Here is a 16,774-nt window from a genome sequence, read left to right as displayed (position 1 = left end):
TACATTTCAATATTTGGGCTGAAAGAAATTGGCAGGTTATTATGAGGACACTGTCTTGTTTCTTCTGCAAGTCTTCCCCATGAATTCAATAGAGTTATAATCCTATGCATATTTATCTGAGAGTAAGACCCACTGGAATCAATGGAATTTATCAAGTAGCAAGCATGTAAAGGATAGTGCTCACTAAATCAGTGGGAAGACATATTTTCCAAGTTTCCTTCTACCTGAAATATCATTGATTGAACATTTAGCTGGGCCCCTTTCAATCTTATCTGAGCTACCTTTTAAATGTATTATATACCTAAAGCATGGATGTGGCTTTCTAACACTATGCCTTTTTGTGCCCAGGGACCATAATAGAAAGACAGACAAGTCTCCTAGTATCTCCAAACAATGTTACATTTTGAGATAGGCCAGTGGAAATAAAATCTAAAATATTTGTAGTTTGTACAGAGGAATGATAAACACAACTGTTGCAGTGAATTTATGCTATTTCCTAGAGATATTGGTTTTACTCGTTCCTGAAGGAGGCCCTATCTGAAAGGATTATTGGTTGCTTTGAATAAATAGGTTGTCATTTCATATCTAACAAACTGTTTGTTTTCCTCATTCTTTACGTGATTGTTAAATATAAAATAATACCAATTGTATTCATGGAAAGATGACACTTAGTCTGAAATTTGGAGTGCATTACAGATGTGAATATTTCCAACCTAGTGTTTCTGCCAAGGACTTTTTTTTTTTTAATTTTCCTCATTTAGAATATCAATTAAAGCTTGAAGTAGTCTGTCATCCCTGTGTTTATATGATTTTGAATTGTAAAAAAGGTCAACATAGTCACTATATAGAGACTCCTCTGAGTCTCTCAGCTGGGGGCCTTGGTTTAGTTTCTCGAGAGCTTGATAGAAATGTTCATATGGAATATCTGTGTTTTCATTTAGCATCTTCTTTGGTAAATGATTCCCAACCAGCTGACTATGGAATGCATTTTGGAGTAGACGGAGCATTGCATCAGAAGGAACCACATCTTGGTTCTGCTGTTTGCTTCCTCTCACTTTGTGTTTGTCACTCAGGTTGTCTTGGCTGGTGTGGTCCTGAAAGATAGATATGAGGGTACCAAACATCAGGAGCTATTGATTATTACCAAAAGTAGATCATAATTTTTCTGCAAATGCTGTTTGAGCTGGATGTCCTGGGAACAAAATTACAGAATTCTATTTCTGTGGTGGTAGACATGTGTAGCTAGTTATTCATGTTTGAGACTCAGCTCACTTAAGATGCTCTAGAGACCTGTGGAGAAATTTTGTAATGGCTTGGGGAATTGGCATACTTAGGAAGTTTATGTATTAATTCTACATGAATTAGAACATAAGGAGTTATTTTGAACCATATGCATTACTAACTAGTGACCAGACAAACAGCTAATAGTCAGGGGACTACGGTAATAACAAATTTTCCAGTGTTGCTTTTCCAATTTTTTCCCAACTAGTGCTTATGTACAGTATATTGGCACCACACAAGGAATTTCTTGTACTATGACACCTACAGTAGTGGCCAAAATTGTGGAAACCTTTTGGAAAAGTGTATTTTTAAGGTTTGATGGCTAATAACACCACTTTTTTTTTTTTTGAGTTTCAAGATAATCATATTTCACTGCTGGAATGGCCTGGGAATAGCTCAGACCTTAACCCAATTGAAAATCTATGGAGCTGATTAAAGAAACTTGTTAGTCAGAAGTGACTTAGAAATAAAACCCAGTTAATAGAAGCAATCATTCAATCTTGGTATATCTCATTTTTTCTACGTGTTTGATTTTTCTTCTTTATCTCCACCCCGGACCACGCTGGGGATGCCCTTTACGTGATATCCCGATGCCTGGAGGCGGGGTGGGCCTGGATGGATAGAAACAGGCTCAGACTCAACCCTTCCAAGACTGAGTGGCTGTGGATGCCGGCACCTGGTGTTCTAGAGGTCCCCTCTCTTTTGATGGGGGGAGGGAGGTTCTTGCTCCCGTTGAAAGGGCTCGCAACTTGGGTGTCCTCCTGGATTCCTGGCTGTCTCGGAAGATCATTTGACGGCCGTGACCAGGGGGGCTTTCGCACAGGTTCACCTGGTGCGCCAGTTGTGCCGAGATGGACCGAGATGCCCTTCACACGGTCACTCATACCCTGGTTACTTCTTGTTTGGATTACTGCAACTCTCTCTACATGGGGCTGCCCTTGAGGTGCACCTGGAGGCTCCAGCTGGTCCAGAATGCGGCCGTGTGGGTTGTTGCGGGAGCTCCCCGTTACTCCCATGTAACACCTCTCCTGCGCGAGCTGCACTGGTTACCGGTGGTCCTCCGGATCCGCTTCAAGGTGCTGGTACTCACCTATAAAGCCCTACATGGTTTAGGTCCAGGGTACTTGCAGGACCATCTCCTGCCTGCCTCCCACCGTCCTGTCCGCTCACATAGGGCTGCCCTCCTCAGGGTACCGACGGCCAGACAATGTCGGCTGGCAACGTCCAGGATAGGGCGTTCTCTGTGGGCGCTCCTACCCTCTGAAATGAGTTACCCACTGAGCTCCGGACGGTGCCTGATCTCCGATCCTTCCGTCGGGGCCTAAAGACTTGGCTATGTCAACAAATGGGCTGAGTTCTGATTCTGGGGTTTTATTATTTATTATTTTGATTTTAATTGGTTTTAATTAGACTCTTCTTTTATTATTGTATGTTTCTAGCTTGTGTTCGCCGCCCTGAGTCCTTTGGGAGAAGGGCGGCATATAAATTTGTGTTAAATAAATAAAAATTTATACTGTAACTGCTATTCTAATAACAAATCCTTCATAAAAGTTACTGCATTACATTCTTGATTAAATTATCTTTCCATTGTTATATTATTTTATGGCACTACTCCAAAAAATAGTGGTGTTATTAGCTAGTTTTAGAAAATGCACTTTTCCCAGAAAGTTTCCACAATTTTGGCCACTACTGTAGCTATTGTTTTTATGCTAGTCTTTCATGAATTTGTCTTTAAAATCCATATAATCAAGTAGTCATGATCACATCTAATGTTGGGAAATTCCAAACTCCCAGGAGGGAAAAGCAATGTTGATTTAGATGGATTTTAAAGAGAAATTCATGAAAGACTAGTCTATATTAATTTAGAAGAAAACTTATTCTCACTTATTTCACATCTTATAAAGAATTATAGATAGGAAAAGGCTAGATGGGTACCTCCACAGAGTCTATCATCTTTTCCACCCCTCTCCTGTCATTTTGGACAGTGTTGTATGATGTATAGATGCGAGGTTGCTTCATATGTTCAGGTCGCGTAGAAGTGCCATGCAGAATCAATTTCCAGTTCACAATCCTGCCTTCATTTTGTATTCTTTTAGTCTGAGGAAAAGTGTAATTGTCAATCTTTTTGTAGTCCATAAGTTTAAGAGATAAAAATACAAGAGTATTAAAAATGCTTCTTTAATCTTAAACTATTTAAATTGGATGATGTCTATATACTCATATTGACTGCTTCTTTACATTCATCTCTCCAAAATTAATAGAATATGTAAATGTTTCTTTAAAAAGCTACATATATAGTTACTTCTATTGAATGTACAGAGATCAAGCATAACTATTTTAATTAAAAGAGTAACAACCATTTGTAATAAAGGATGAGTGGGAAACTTATTCATTTTGTACTATCCATTCACTTTCTGAATATATATGTAAATCAGAACACATTAATGTCTCCAAACATACTATATTACCAAATGTACAATATAGTTTACAGCTCAAAAATGCATATATTTAAAAAACACCTACTATATATTCTAGGGTAAAGTATGTTCAAAATGGATTATTTTCAGATAATATATTAAAAATTGGATATAATGTACATTTTGAGAACCATACAAATATTTATGCACAAATGTGCTGATCATAGGTTAGTTTTTTTGAAAAATATTGAGGAAAATGAAATGAATAAATCATCTCATTTCTATTTTGGAAGAATCTCTATTGATTTCCATCTAAATTGAGTTATAGGTGATGAGCCATTGAGTAACATTTCTAAAATATTTTAGTTGTTATGCAACTCTCTATCTGAAGTTCACAATTTCCCACTTGGCATTTCAGGAGATAAATGTGATTAAAATAATAATAATAATAATAAAAATCATAGCCATTATATTTCTTAAATAGGCCCCAAAAGTACCAGTACACCTAAAAACTGTTCTAAAAAATTAAGCATAAATTCTATTCATTATAAGCAGTGAATCTTAATAAAAATCCCATTGGTAGCAGTGATTAAAGTTAAGGCTAATTGGAGCAGGAATTACTTTTTAGAGCAGCAAGATGCCATGCATTCAGAAATGTTGCTTTTTCTATTTGCCAGTTTGCATTGAAATCTATTCCTTTTTGTCTTTTAAGTCATCAGGTATTCTGTTTTTAAATAAGTGAATAAATAATTTTTCATATATATATATATCCATTATTCTATATAATCACTAATACAAATACTCCCATCCACCAATGATCAACTAATTAGATATTTTTCATTGTTGACCTTTGTTATCAATACATTCATTAGGACCCTTTTAAAATAATCAGTTCTAACATTTAAATTCAAATTAGAGTTAAACACATGTTCAAAAAAAGAACAAAGCTAACATCATGAGGAAAACATTTTGACTCTGTATTTAATTTCTCAACAAAACATTTAAACTTATCTAAAATCATTAGCCACAAGAAATATATTTGCTATGTATACTGATCTATTCAGTATAAATTACCATTCAAAAAAACTCACTTTTTTGCCCCTAATATAAATATTAGATCATTGCTGCAATATATATATATATATACAGTTTGCCTTATTCTAACTAATAGAATACTTATCCACAACTACAGTTCTGCCCTCTTGAAGATCTCAGGCAATATTAAAATATTTAGTTGGAATTTTTCAAAGCTAAGTCTCTGGTCCCTTCCGAGGTAAAAAGGAAAAGGTAAAAAAGACTTCTGTTTAACCAGAAGAGGGAGATGTCACATGATTTCAGTGTCTAGCTTTAATTGTGAAACATTTGATCATTTATTCATTGTTAATCTTATTTTATGCCTATTTCATCCTATATGTTTTTTTTTTTTCTTCTTGTGGGAAACTAGTCTTACAATTTAATGCCAATGGAGTAGGAGAAATAGTTCCATTCTGAAGTCAGTAGAAATTAAAGGCCATATTTCAGAATAAAAGGAAGGAAGGAAGGAAGGAAGGAAGGAAGGAAGGAAGGAAGGAAGGAAGGAAGGAAGGTAGGTTGGTTTTCCAACAGAAGCACCAATATTATTTGAAAAGAAAATGCAAAAGTTGGAAATTGATACATTTAACTTTCAGTAGTTGAACACAGATGCACCTATCTACTGAAGCTGCAAAAAATTTAATTTTCATTAACCTATTTCCTAGCTATATTTAGTTGAACAAATCATGATTAGTAGTATTGTTTTGCTATATCTTATTTTGCATACATACATACAATTTTTCCTACTCACCGTATCAATTATTTTTAAAATCCATGTTCCTGTTGGATCTTCACCCCAGGTGTGAACTGACATAAAATCCCAGTCCTTAAAACCATAGGGTGATTTATCTCTTTGCCGTTCAGCCAGTAAGACTGTTTTTGTCCCTGTATCAAAGAAAAAAGTGACATTCCAGTATGGGATAATATAAAATTCAACTTCAGGCAAAAGACACACGACCAGAGTTTCATCCTCTGTATCCTCAGAATCATCTTTGTGTCATCACTGCTACAATCTTCACAATGCTCAGCACTCACCATGAACCAGACAGAAATCTCTCTAGCTGACCAATAATACAGTGCTGTCCAACAACAGCTACCTCTCTGTTCAGTTTAGGAAGCTTGAGAAAAAGGTGGCAAGGTATTTTTTTTTTTTTTTAATTTGATTTATATGCCGCCCTTCTCCGGAGACTCAGGGCGGCTTACAGTGCGTTAAGCAATAGCCTTCATACTTTTTGTATATTTATACAAAGTCAGCTTATTGCCCCCACAAACTGGGTCCTCATTTCACCTACCTTAGAAAGGATGGAAGGCTGAGTCAACCTTGAGCCTTGGAGAGATTCGAACCAGCAGTAAATTGCAGGCAGCTGTGTTAATAACAGGGTGCTTTAAACCACTGTAGTACCAAGGCTCTTATTGATTGATTCTTGAGCTTGAGATGAGCCAGAAGTCAATCAGTTTAGCTGCAAAAAAACTACTAAAAACATAGGCACACAGCAGCATGGGGTTGAATCCAGATCAATGTGAAACGGGCTGAAAAGGACCATAGATAAATCTCAGATAGATAATCTTGTGTATTTAGCAACAAGGAAATTTATATCCCTTTATATTAAAGAAATTATGAGATCAGTTTCACATTAATAGGAGTATCAAACTTGTATAGGATTGTATGCATGTAGGTTTGAATGGAAGTTGTATTATAAAAATATATTATATCTCTGGAAGTCTATGAACATAGAGGATTCTTCTTCAGATATCGATGCTTAATACATAGATTTTGAAAGGGCAGAGAAGTTGGCTTGATCTCATTGCTTCTTTCAACATATAGATTGAAGCGGTGGTGGGATTCAAATAATTTAACAACTGGTACTCTGCCCTAATGACCAGCTGTGTGGGTGTGGCCATGGTGGGCGTGGCCATGGGGGTGACAGGCAGCACTCGGCACCTCCCTGGGAGCAAACAGGCCACGGGGGGGAACGCGCCCCCCGCACCCTGTTTTAGGCCTAGGAGGCTATCCTGAACTTATCTTGGAGCCAAAATGGGGCACATGGGGATTCCTGGAAGGGGTGGGGTGGGGAGGAGCAGAGCCAGCCAGCAATTTAATTACCGGTTTGCCTGAACTGGCCTGAACTGGCTGAATCCATCACTGGATTGAAGTTCATAAAAGATATAAAATGAGCTAGTATTCGTAGGTGTGGGATGTGCCATATCAAGCTGCCAGGGTGTTCACTGTATGCCCAGACAGAGGGGAAAAAGAAGAGATTGCCAAGAGCACAATATATGTGAATGCTGGATCTTAATATTTGAACCAACTTTTAAGAAGTTATTCAGAATATGTGTCTGGGAAATAGGTAGTGCCATAGGGTAAAATACTTGTTTCATATTTAGAAAAGATGAATGTCAGGGAACATACTAAACTGCCAAAATTTTCAGACAGGGGACTTTCCCACCTTTCACCTACTTGGAGACATCGCTAATAGAAACTTCTTTCTGCATGCAAAATATACATTCCTCTCTAATCATCAACCTTCTTAATTTTGCTTCCTCAACTTATCTGCAGTTAGCAACCTATTTTCTTCAAAGCACTTCTGTTCAAAACTGTAAGTGGAAGATGTCAAGTTAAATGAATACAAGAAGGAAGATGGCGTCACCAAAAATTCATTCTCTTTTTCTTCTGACACAAATCCAGTTGAAACCCGAATAGAATGTCAGAAAGCTGTGAAGCTTGAGCAAAGAAGGAAAATTGCTCTGTTGACCATGCACCATTCTAATTTTAAGAGAGAACAAAGCAAAAATGCCATAATATATGACTTGCAAAATATGAAATTAAGAATGCTGTCTTATTCTAATAAGCTAAACAACAATGGCTGGACATGTAAGTCTGTGTTGGGTGTGCCTTCCATAAGAGACATGTATAGTTTTGTTAGAACTACTTTACACTAATAGTATTGGCATTGGTACTTTAAGAATGTAGTGAATCAAACTGAACAGAGACCAATTGAATAGGATCAATAAAAACCAGTCAAATTATGGAATTTGCTATCACCAGATAAAATAAGACCATCTGATTACGCTTATAAAAAGATGAAACAAATCCCAGGGAAGAGGGATATCAACAGTCAATAATCTTCACTGTAGTACATTACCTCCAGAATAAAAAGAAATATCAATCCTAATGAACTACAGAGTATGAGAACTATCAGCTTCATGTCTGATTTATGAAGTGCATTGGGCTGGGCGAAACAGATTCATTAATGCTGAATTGGTAATCTGAAACTTTAGAGAACCTGTAGAAATAGCTGAAGCCTTCTGAAATGCTGCAGGTTTGCTTTCACTTTAATAAGGCAAAGGTGATTTGGCTAGATAATGCAAATGAAGTGCATGGTTTAGACTGATTCATGCTATCCAAAATGTTCTCATGAATATTTATTTTTTATTTGAAATTTCAGGATATTTTTTTTCTTTATTTCCATTCTAACTTATTAGCAGGTATTCCATTTCTCAAGGTATTCTTTATTTTTGTATCTGTTGAATTTAAAAAAAAAATTATGCCACAATTACTAGCTAGTATAGAAATAGACAATGTTATGATCTTACCTGATGGGGAAGTCAGGGTCACGTGAAGGTCACCCCTGCGGGAATATTCAATTGTTGCTTCAAACTGTACATGTTCCAAGGATTTAATGGCATTTTCTTGGCCTTCACAAGCTGTGGTAGGAATTTCAATGGTAACTTCACCACTAGATTTTAATAACCTGGCAATATGATTAGAAACTTAATTTACTTCATGAAGTTCTGATGCAGTTTTAAAAATCTGCAAACATTATTTATTTACTTATTTCTCATATATAAGAACTGCCCATCTCCCTCACAGAAGGATTCTGGGCAGTGTACAATGACACATTAAAAGCATAAAAAAACAGGTTTAGTACAAAGTTTTGCTTTAAAAAATTTTCTTTTACAAAGTTGCTTTTACTAAGACAGAAGTCCTTCAAAGCAATTTTAAATTCCCATAAAGCTCTGGAGTGCTATTCAGGTTTATTGAGGAAAAATACCAAGATAATTTACTGTTGCAGGGAAACACTGCTCAAAACAAATATAGATGGTAGTGGGCCCCAGCTGAAGACTAATTGGGCTGTCATATTTTACATGCCACCTGTTGTTTCGGTAGATTGAATCTGGTTCCTTTTGAATGCAAAATGTATAATCCCCATTCATTCCCTTTCCTATTCTTCTTGCTTTTTCCATGCAACTGTTGCTGGATTTTTTTTTAAAAAAAAATTGATTCAAACATCATCTTCCATTAAACAGTGTGTCCTCTGGGTACAAATATTTTATGCAAATATTTTATACAATAACAAATACAATTTACAGTCATGTTTGTTATTTTATCTATTCTTAACTTAATACTAATATTAATATATACTATACCTAATACTATAACAGTCCTCTTCTTAACTCATTTAACTTTATTAGAACATTTCCTCTATTTCACTCCTCTGCTTTTTTCCACTTTTCATAACTGTTGCTGTTTCAGGATGGTTTAATAAAGGTCTATAAGGCTTTTTACTGCAGAACTATATAGCAGAAGCACTTGCCAGATGGAAGCAATCGACTGGGGACAGTTGAAAAAAATGTCCTATGGGAAGGCTACAGGTTTCCTTATGTTTCTGGATCAGAGTTCATCTAAAAACTAAGCCAAAATACCAAAGTCTCAGTTCTTACCTCGGCTGAAAGTCACTGTCCTTAACTATGCATTCTTTCTTCTCTGGCACTCCTTTCCAGCTTTTGGGATCAGCCAAATCTACCAGTGCCTTAGCATTGAGTAATCCAAATCCAAATCGGCTGTTCACCATCAGCCCAGCTCCATTCTTCTTCCATCCTGGATTGTTGGCCAATGGATCAAATTCAGATGTCCATACTACCAAATGTTGCATATCCCTCCAGGTTAGATTAGGACTGTTACAAACAAAATTCTAGTCAATTTTGATCTAGATTGGCGTCTTTGATCTAGATTGGATTGGCGTCTTTGCCCGTAAACCAGCACACCCCAATGAGTCAGTTAGAGCATAAGTGCTCAGTTAAGAAGCCCCAGTAATCAGCATCTCTATTGAATTTCCAACAGTATTTTATTTTTAACGTCATGAAAGATTCATACTAAAATGTAGAAAACTACTTAGAGATAAAGGAACTCTGTTCTTTCCTGGGAAAATAGATCAGCTAATCGGGTTACCTTATTATACAATATTTATTATTCTATTCTATTTGAGTGGACCTTGGTGATCTCTGAGCTTGGTTGTTTTCTTGCAGACATTTTATTACCCAAAGTAGATAACATCATCAGTGCTAGTAACATCATCACTAGCACTGCTGTTGTTACCAATTTGGGTATGAAACATCTGCAAGAAAACAAACACACTCAGAGAATTTCAAACCTGAGTTACAAATATTCTCATTTATTGGTTCTATTCTATTTATCATTGTGTTATATTTGTCCTCTACCATTGGTGAAATCCAATTTTTTTTACTACCGGTTCTGTGGGCGTGCCTTGGTGGGCGTGGCAGGGGAAGGATACTGCAAAATCTCCATTCCCACCCCACTCTGAGGCCAGCTAGAGGTGATATTTGCCGGTTCTCCAAACTACTCAAATTTTCTGCTACCGGTTCTTCAGAACCTGTCAGAACCTGCTGGATTTCATTTCTGTTCTCTATTATCTACTTTTTAGTGGTTTTTCTGATTCTTGTTTTCAAGCCCTTTTTGAAGGGAATTTTTTTAAAAGTTTCAAAGAATGAAACTGCAATAGTTCCATAAGGACATTAAGAAAAAAAATCACAATAATAACAATATAGGATTAGACTAATCATTCTCTTTACAATCCATATCAATTTTATCTGTGGTCCTTCTGGTCTACATATCCAAGAAGAAAATTTTGCTTCAAATTTCCAGGTCTGTTTGAATATATTTTGTTATTCTGCTGCAGATGTTTATCCTGGCAATATGGAACAGGCCAGTTGCTTGAAATGTGAATTAAATCAAAGTTTCAAGCATTCCTAAGTAGGAAGACGTTTAAGAAGGCTTACTTTGCTTCTAGGGCTAGAGCAAAAATCCCTGCGGCTAAAGGAGCAGATGCAGAGGTCCCCGTATGAGTGGCTGTGCATTCATTGTGTAGATCCGCACTTATCTGAAGGAAATAAACATCATATAAAGGTTAATTGTGTCCATGCACAAAAGCATACTTCTCCATGATTGCCTTGGAACATGTTGTTCTCTTCCATATGTTGAAAACCCTCCCCGTCCATTTTGCCTACAATTTTTTAATTGAAATAGCTCATTTTGAATGAACATAATACTATATGAAAGGCACTCATCTTATTATGAAATCCTACTAAGATAAAAATAAGTGTTTCAGAATTACTGTTGAATCATACAATGGATCACTGTAAAATGATTGCCAGATTAAAAACCACATACGAGTTAATAGCAGATGCTTTTATTTCCCTTCTTCTCAGTCTAACAATGCACAGCGCTTGTAATTTGGAAAATGAAACAGATGGGTTTATTAGAAAATGAAGTGCTTTGCTTGGAAAAAGTGCCTCACATTACTGCCTGCAAAATTCCAATATGTGGAAGTATAGTATTGAAATTTGAAAATGTGAATGTACAATAGTAGGTATCAGGGTCTATAGACCTTAGATTAAATATTTTGGAATTTTTGATCAATTGTACTGGTTATTTTTATCCTTTCATCTCACTTTCTCAATAAAACACTAGAATTTATTGGAAAGAGGTTACATCCACTTTCATTTTCCACATATCTTGATTCAGTGACAACCCAAGAGATCAGATGGAAGGGAGACAACCAAGAGATCAATAGTATGGTTACTTCCCATATCATTATCTCCCCTGCCCTTTCATGAATCCAGGCAATTGTTTTGCATTTCCCAAAGGTACCTGGCATCCCAAACTTCCTAATTTTCATTCTTGGCACTGAAAGTAAATTCAACCCAATTTATGTTTTCTCCAGAAAGAGACAGTCCTTTGCATATTAGCTTTGCCTTTATACTTGCCTTATTTTTGCAGGCAAGAATTAGGGAGTCCCATTTGAACAAGTGATTATGAGTTATTTCAGCAATATGATTATGGTGTGCTTTTGATGGCTTTTTCTTGCAAATCTTTACAAATGGAATTTATCTTTTAAAATTCCTGCAGCTCTCCTCCCAAAATATCTCTCAATGTCACCAATCATCAGCCACATTTTTTTCCAGGAGCTTACTTTAAAAATGAAGTTTAATCCTGAATAAAAATGCCACTATACCTGAATTATGATTGCTAGAGCATTAAGGCTAGTTTCCATGATTTTACCATCCCTGTTCTACAAATTGCTTTGTGGCTGTCCCCATCTCCCCCAACAATGGTTAAATCTGGTAAAAACAACCTACAATTTTCTGGTCGGAATAGTCCCCACTGCTGTATGCTGTGGCCAGTGTTGAGGAGCACTTCTCTGCATACCAAGGAGAATGGCCTTGCTGTGAAGCACTGCTGATTGAGATTGTGTAGATGCTGTCTGTGTAACCATCACAGTCACAATTATCTCCTTGGCGGCCACCGTTCCCTGAAGCCCAGACAAAAAGGGAACCTTTCCCTTTTCTTCCCTAAAGGAAATGAAAGAAAAGAGGTTATTATGATTCTTGACAAATGTATCTTTTCTTTTATGTACACTGAGAGCATATGCACTAAGAAAAATTCCTTGTGTATCCAATCACACTTGGCCAATAAAAAATTCTATTCTATTCTATTCTATTCTATTCTATTCTATTCTATTCTATTCTATTCTATTCTATTCTATTCTATTCTATTCTATTCTATTCTTATTATTGTGAGTAAAAATGTGTGCACTTTTCCCAGATGTAATTTTTATGCTCATTTTGTGAGTAAGCCTAAATATGAGAATCAGAGTAAGGATGCTCCCTTATTTTGTTGGAACAAAATAACAGTTAATATGTTATTTTGACAGATCCATATATTTAATTCGTTTAAAGGTAAGCAGTAGATCTACATATCATAGAATGTTTTTGAATGATCTAAAGGGAATGGTCAGCCATAGAACAATGTAGGCAAGGACCTTTTCTCTGCATGAATAAAAGCTTAATTTATCCAAAGAGATCCTAAGATAAGATCTAATGATAAAAATAAGATAATGGACTGGAATGTTTGAAGGGCTAACATCTGAGTCAGAAAGCTGAGGGTATAAAGGGAACAAGGATACAATAAGGAGCTCACACAGAATATGGCATCATCAGTGGACAGAAAACAACAAAATTAGCCTTTCTCAGTCTTTGGCTGTCCTCATAGTTCAGTCTCAGAGAGTTGTTGCTGGATAGACAATACATTTTAATAAGCAAAGCAGGAGCATTATAATCTAATGGTGCAAAATAGAAGGAACTATTTTCAGAAACTTGTTGTGGGGTTCAGGCTAATTCATACCCTCCCCAAAATTAGGGATGGTCTACTTCAGATGTCCAAATACTTTTTTCTAAGTGAAGATTCACGGTTCACTGCTTGGGGTAATACTCACTGCACTGATAAAAGTTTGTTTTTGTTTGAGATTCCCCCTTTCTAGTACTTGGCATGCAAATATTATTATGAGAAGAATAATTCATGATCCATGAAGTCATATATTGTTTGAAATAAGCCAATCATTTTTCACTCTTTAAAATGCAAAACTTGAGAAGTTAAAGTGCTGTTATTTTCCTAGCAACAACGTGCTGATATCTTGACAATCTTTGAAACATAACTATATTCCCTAAGGTATCGAAGGAATTACGGAACTAATAAACAATAGCTGCACATTTGCTGCATTACAAATTAATATTCTGGGAAATACTAATATATATTTCATACGGTGCATCTATTCCATCACAATACAATCATTTAATAAAGCTCTGAATAATTAAATGGAGTGTTCACTATTTGTTCATAATTTCTTTTAAAAGGATTATTCCTAGTCTTAAGGTATAGGCCTCAGATATTCACAACTCTACCCAAATCCTACTCAAGCTTTGACTACAGTACTTATTTAATTCATGGCCATTTGCTTCTTTGAATATAAAATATATTAACCAATGATCTGCCAACCCAAAAAAAGAAAAGAAAAGTAAGCAATATTGCTCAGAGAAAAGACAAATGATTCTAGCACATCTTTGTATTGCAACAGAAATGGTGATAATACATTATCTATGTCAGGGTCCCCAATCCCCAGGTCACAGCCCACTACTGGGCTGTGGCCTATTCATGACTGGGCCACATGAGCTGCCAGCCAGTGCACACATGCACATGTGTAGCTTGACTTGTGAGAACAGCAGGTCAACAGGCATACACATGCATGCACAGTTCAACTTGCACAAGTTCTCCTCCCCCTCACCTGGGCTGCCAAACCGCAAAGCTTGGGGACTGATGATCTATGTGACTAGCAAGAGTCAATACATGTGCACTAGCATTTTAAAGCTTTAGTGCATGTTCATTTCATAGAACAAAGTAGTAAAGCCTTTAACTCTGTATTTTCCTGTTGTTTCATAATTCTTGGTTCTCCAGTAATTAACAGTAATTAACATGTAGTACTTAATGGAACTGCATCTACACGGAGGGAAATACACAGTGGGGTATCCCAAGGCTCTGCCTTAGGCACAGTACTATTCAATATCTTCATCAATGATTTAGATGAGGGGATAGAAGGGGAACTCATCAAATTTGCAGATGACACCAAGCTGCCAGGAATAGCCAACACTCCAGAAGTTAGACTCAAGGTACAGAAGGATCTTGACAGACTTGAACACTGGGCCCTATCTAATAAAATGAAATTCAATGGTGAAAAAAGTAAGTGGTACCTGGCTGATTAGTATTAACTGTGAGAGGGATCTTGGAGTCCTAGTGGACAGTCCACTTAAATATGAGCCAGAAGTGTGCTACAGCTGCTAAAAAAGCCAATGCAGTCCTAGGCTTCATTAACAGAGGGACAAAATAAAGGTCATGTAAAGTATTAGTACCACTTTATAATGCCTTGGTAAGACCACACTTAGAATATTGCATCACCACAGTGTAAAAGACACTTTAGGAAAATGATTAGGGGACTGAAAGCTAAAACATATGAAGAGCAACAAAGATTATTAGGGGACTGAAGGCTAAAACATGAAGAACGATTGCAGGAATTGGATATGTCTACTCTAGTGAAAAGAAGAACTAAGGGTGACATAATAATAATGTTCCTATATCTAAGGGGCTACCACAAAGAAGAGGGGGTCAACCTATTCTCCAAAGCACCTGAAGGCAGGACAAGAAGCAATAGATGGAAACTAATGAAGGAGAGAACCAACCTAGAACCTAGAAAGGAGAAATTTCCTGACATTTAGAACAATTAATCAGTAGAACAACTTGCCTTCAGAAGTTTTTGGTGCTTCAGCACTGAAGGTTTTAAAGAAGAGATTGGACAACCATTTGTCTAATATGATAATAGGTTTCCTGCATGAGTAGAGGGTTAGACTAGAAGACCTCCAAGGTCCCTTCCAACTGTGTTATTCTGTTAACATCAGAAATTAATTGTTCCTGCTCATCACTAGCTGCCTTTCTGAATGATGAGTTATAAACAAAATCACATATACATACACCACACGAGAATATGCAAAAAGAAAAGGCCATCTAAAAATAAAAAAATACTGTGAAGCTGGAGCTAGGAGACTATTAACATTTCAGTAGGAAATTTCTACTTTAAAAAAAAGATAAATGAAAGTATATTCACTATAAGAGTGTCTCATTTATTAAAATGCTTGGGTGAATTTTTAAAGAGATAGTTCATAGACTATAACAAGTATAGCAGTGGTAATAATTGAATTGTTCATGTAGAAAATGTTAATAATTCTCATTAGGAAAATATGACTCCTTATTTGCTTTACTTTGCACAATGTATAATTTCTGTCAAATGTAGCTATGCTGGGAAAAAAGCAAGGATGAAGAATTGTACTCTTTATAGTCTGTGTATCCCTCTCTTGACTTCATAGGGAAAATTCAAAATCCAGAAATGAATCAGGACAGCTGTGTCTGTAGTGATAGAGCAAGAGGCTCAAAATGATGAAGAACCCATTGTGTTGTCACAGTGCAAGACCTTCTATTTCATATGTGTGTCATGATGTTACCAGGGAGTATAAAAAGGGTAGAGTTTATGGCATACTGGTGTGTCATTTTGATGTCCCATGGTATTCCTCATGTATATACAGTAAAGGATTTAAAGCGTCTGTGTACTGAATGAATCTTCAAAATTACGGATGAACAGGCTGAGAAAAAGAGAAAGTAGGAGAATGATTTTCTCCAAAGACTAAAAAGGAAATAATAAAGAGAGCAGGGAAAACAGCGAAGGAGAGAAAGAAGAGAATGACAGCAAAAGAGAAATAAAAGACAGTAGAAAGAAAAAAGGGTGATGCAAGAAGATAGGCTAAATTTGCATAGCTTAGGTTGGGTAAGAAAAAAACTGATTGGTGGGTGGATCGGCCTTCCCAAATACCCCCAATCAGCTGTTCCCAGAGGTGAACTTTAGCAACAGGTAAGCTCTGCGTCTTGCTTTTTCAGCCTCTGAAACCTTCGTTTGAGATGCTTTTTTTCCAGCCTCTGAAACCTCCATTTGAGAGGGTTTTTTTTCCAGCCACTGAAACCTCTGAGAGGCTGGGCAGGGCTACATTCGGTGTATAAGATGCACGCAAATGTTTACCTTCTTTTAGGGGTGCATCTTATACTCCAAAAAATATGGTATCTACTCGCATTTGTATGTTTTCAAACAGCTAAGTGGGCAGGAGCTGGGGCAAGTAATGGGAGCTCACCCCATAATGCAATTCTTGGGTCTTGAATCCGGACTGTCAGCTTTTCGGCTGACAAGATAAGGATCTTTAACTGCTAAGCCACCGCTCCCTCATTTTAATGCTTAAATAAAATAAAAACATAGGGTTAATTTGATGGCCATGAT

The 16,774-nt window shown here is 36.6% G+C and overlaps 1 protein-coding gene across 1 annotated transcript in view; it reads right to left on the bottom strand.

Moving 5' to 3' along the window:
- Positions 1-743: 743 nt before the first annotated feature.
- The window catches only part of PCSK1 (proprotein convertase subtilisin/kexin type 1), a 37,164-nt gene continuing 21,133 nt past the window's right edge, over positions 744-16,774 (bottom strand). The window contains exons 8-14 of the mRNA XM_070935748.1: positions 12,207-12,419; positions 10,848-10,948; positions 9,492-9,725; positions 8,364-8,521; positions 5,521-5,654; positions 3,217-3,378; positions 744-1,094 (exon numbers count right to left, since the gene is read on the bottom strand). Of these exons, the coding sequence (XP_070791849.1) occupies positions 744-1,094; positions 3,217-3,378; positions 5,521-5,654; positions 8,364-8,521; positions 9,492-9,725; positions 10,848-10,948; positions 12,207-12,419 (1,353 nt within the window). The remainder of the gene's footprint in view (positions 1,095-3,216; positions 3,379-5,520; positions 5,655-8,363; positions 8,522-9,491; positions 9,726-10,847; positions 10,949-12,206; positions 12,420-16,774) is intronic.

Source organism: Pituophis catenifer, unplaced genomic scaffold, assembly GCF_029215685.1.
Source record: "Pituophis catenifer annectens isolate HBS135680 unplaced genomic scaffold, rPitCat1.0.hap2 SCAF_2, whole genome shotgun sequence".
NCBI lineage: Eukaryota > Metazoa > Chordata > Lepidosauria > Squamata > Colubridae > Pituophis > Pituophis catenifer.
The sequence above is the reverse complement of the archived record's forward strand: the minus strand, read 5'-3'. Positions and strand labels throughout refer to the sequence as shown.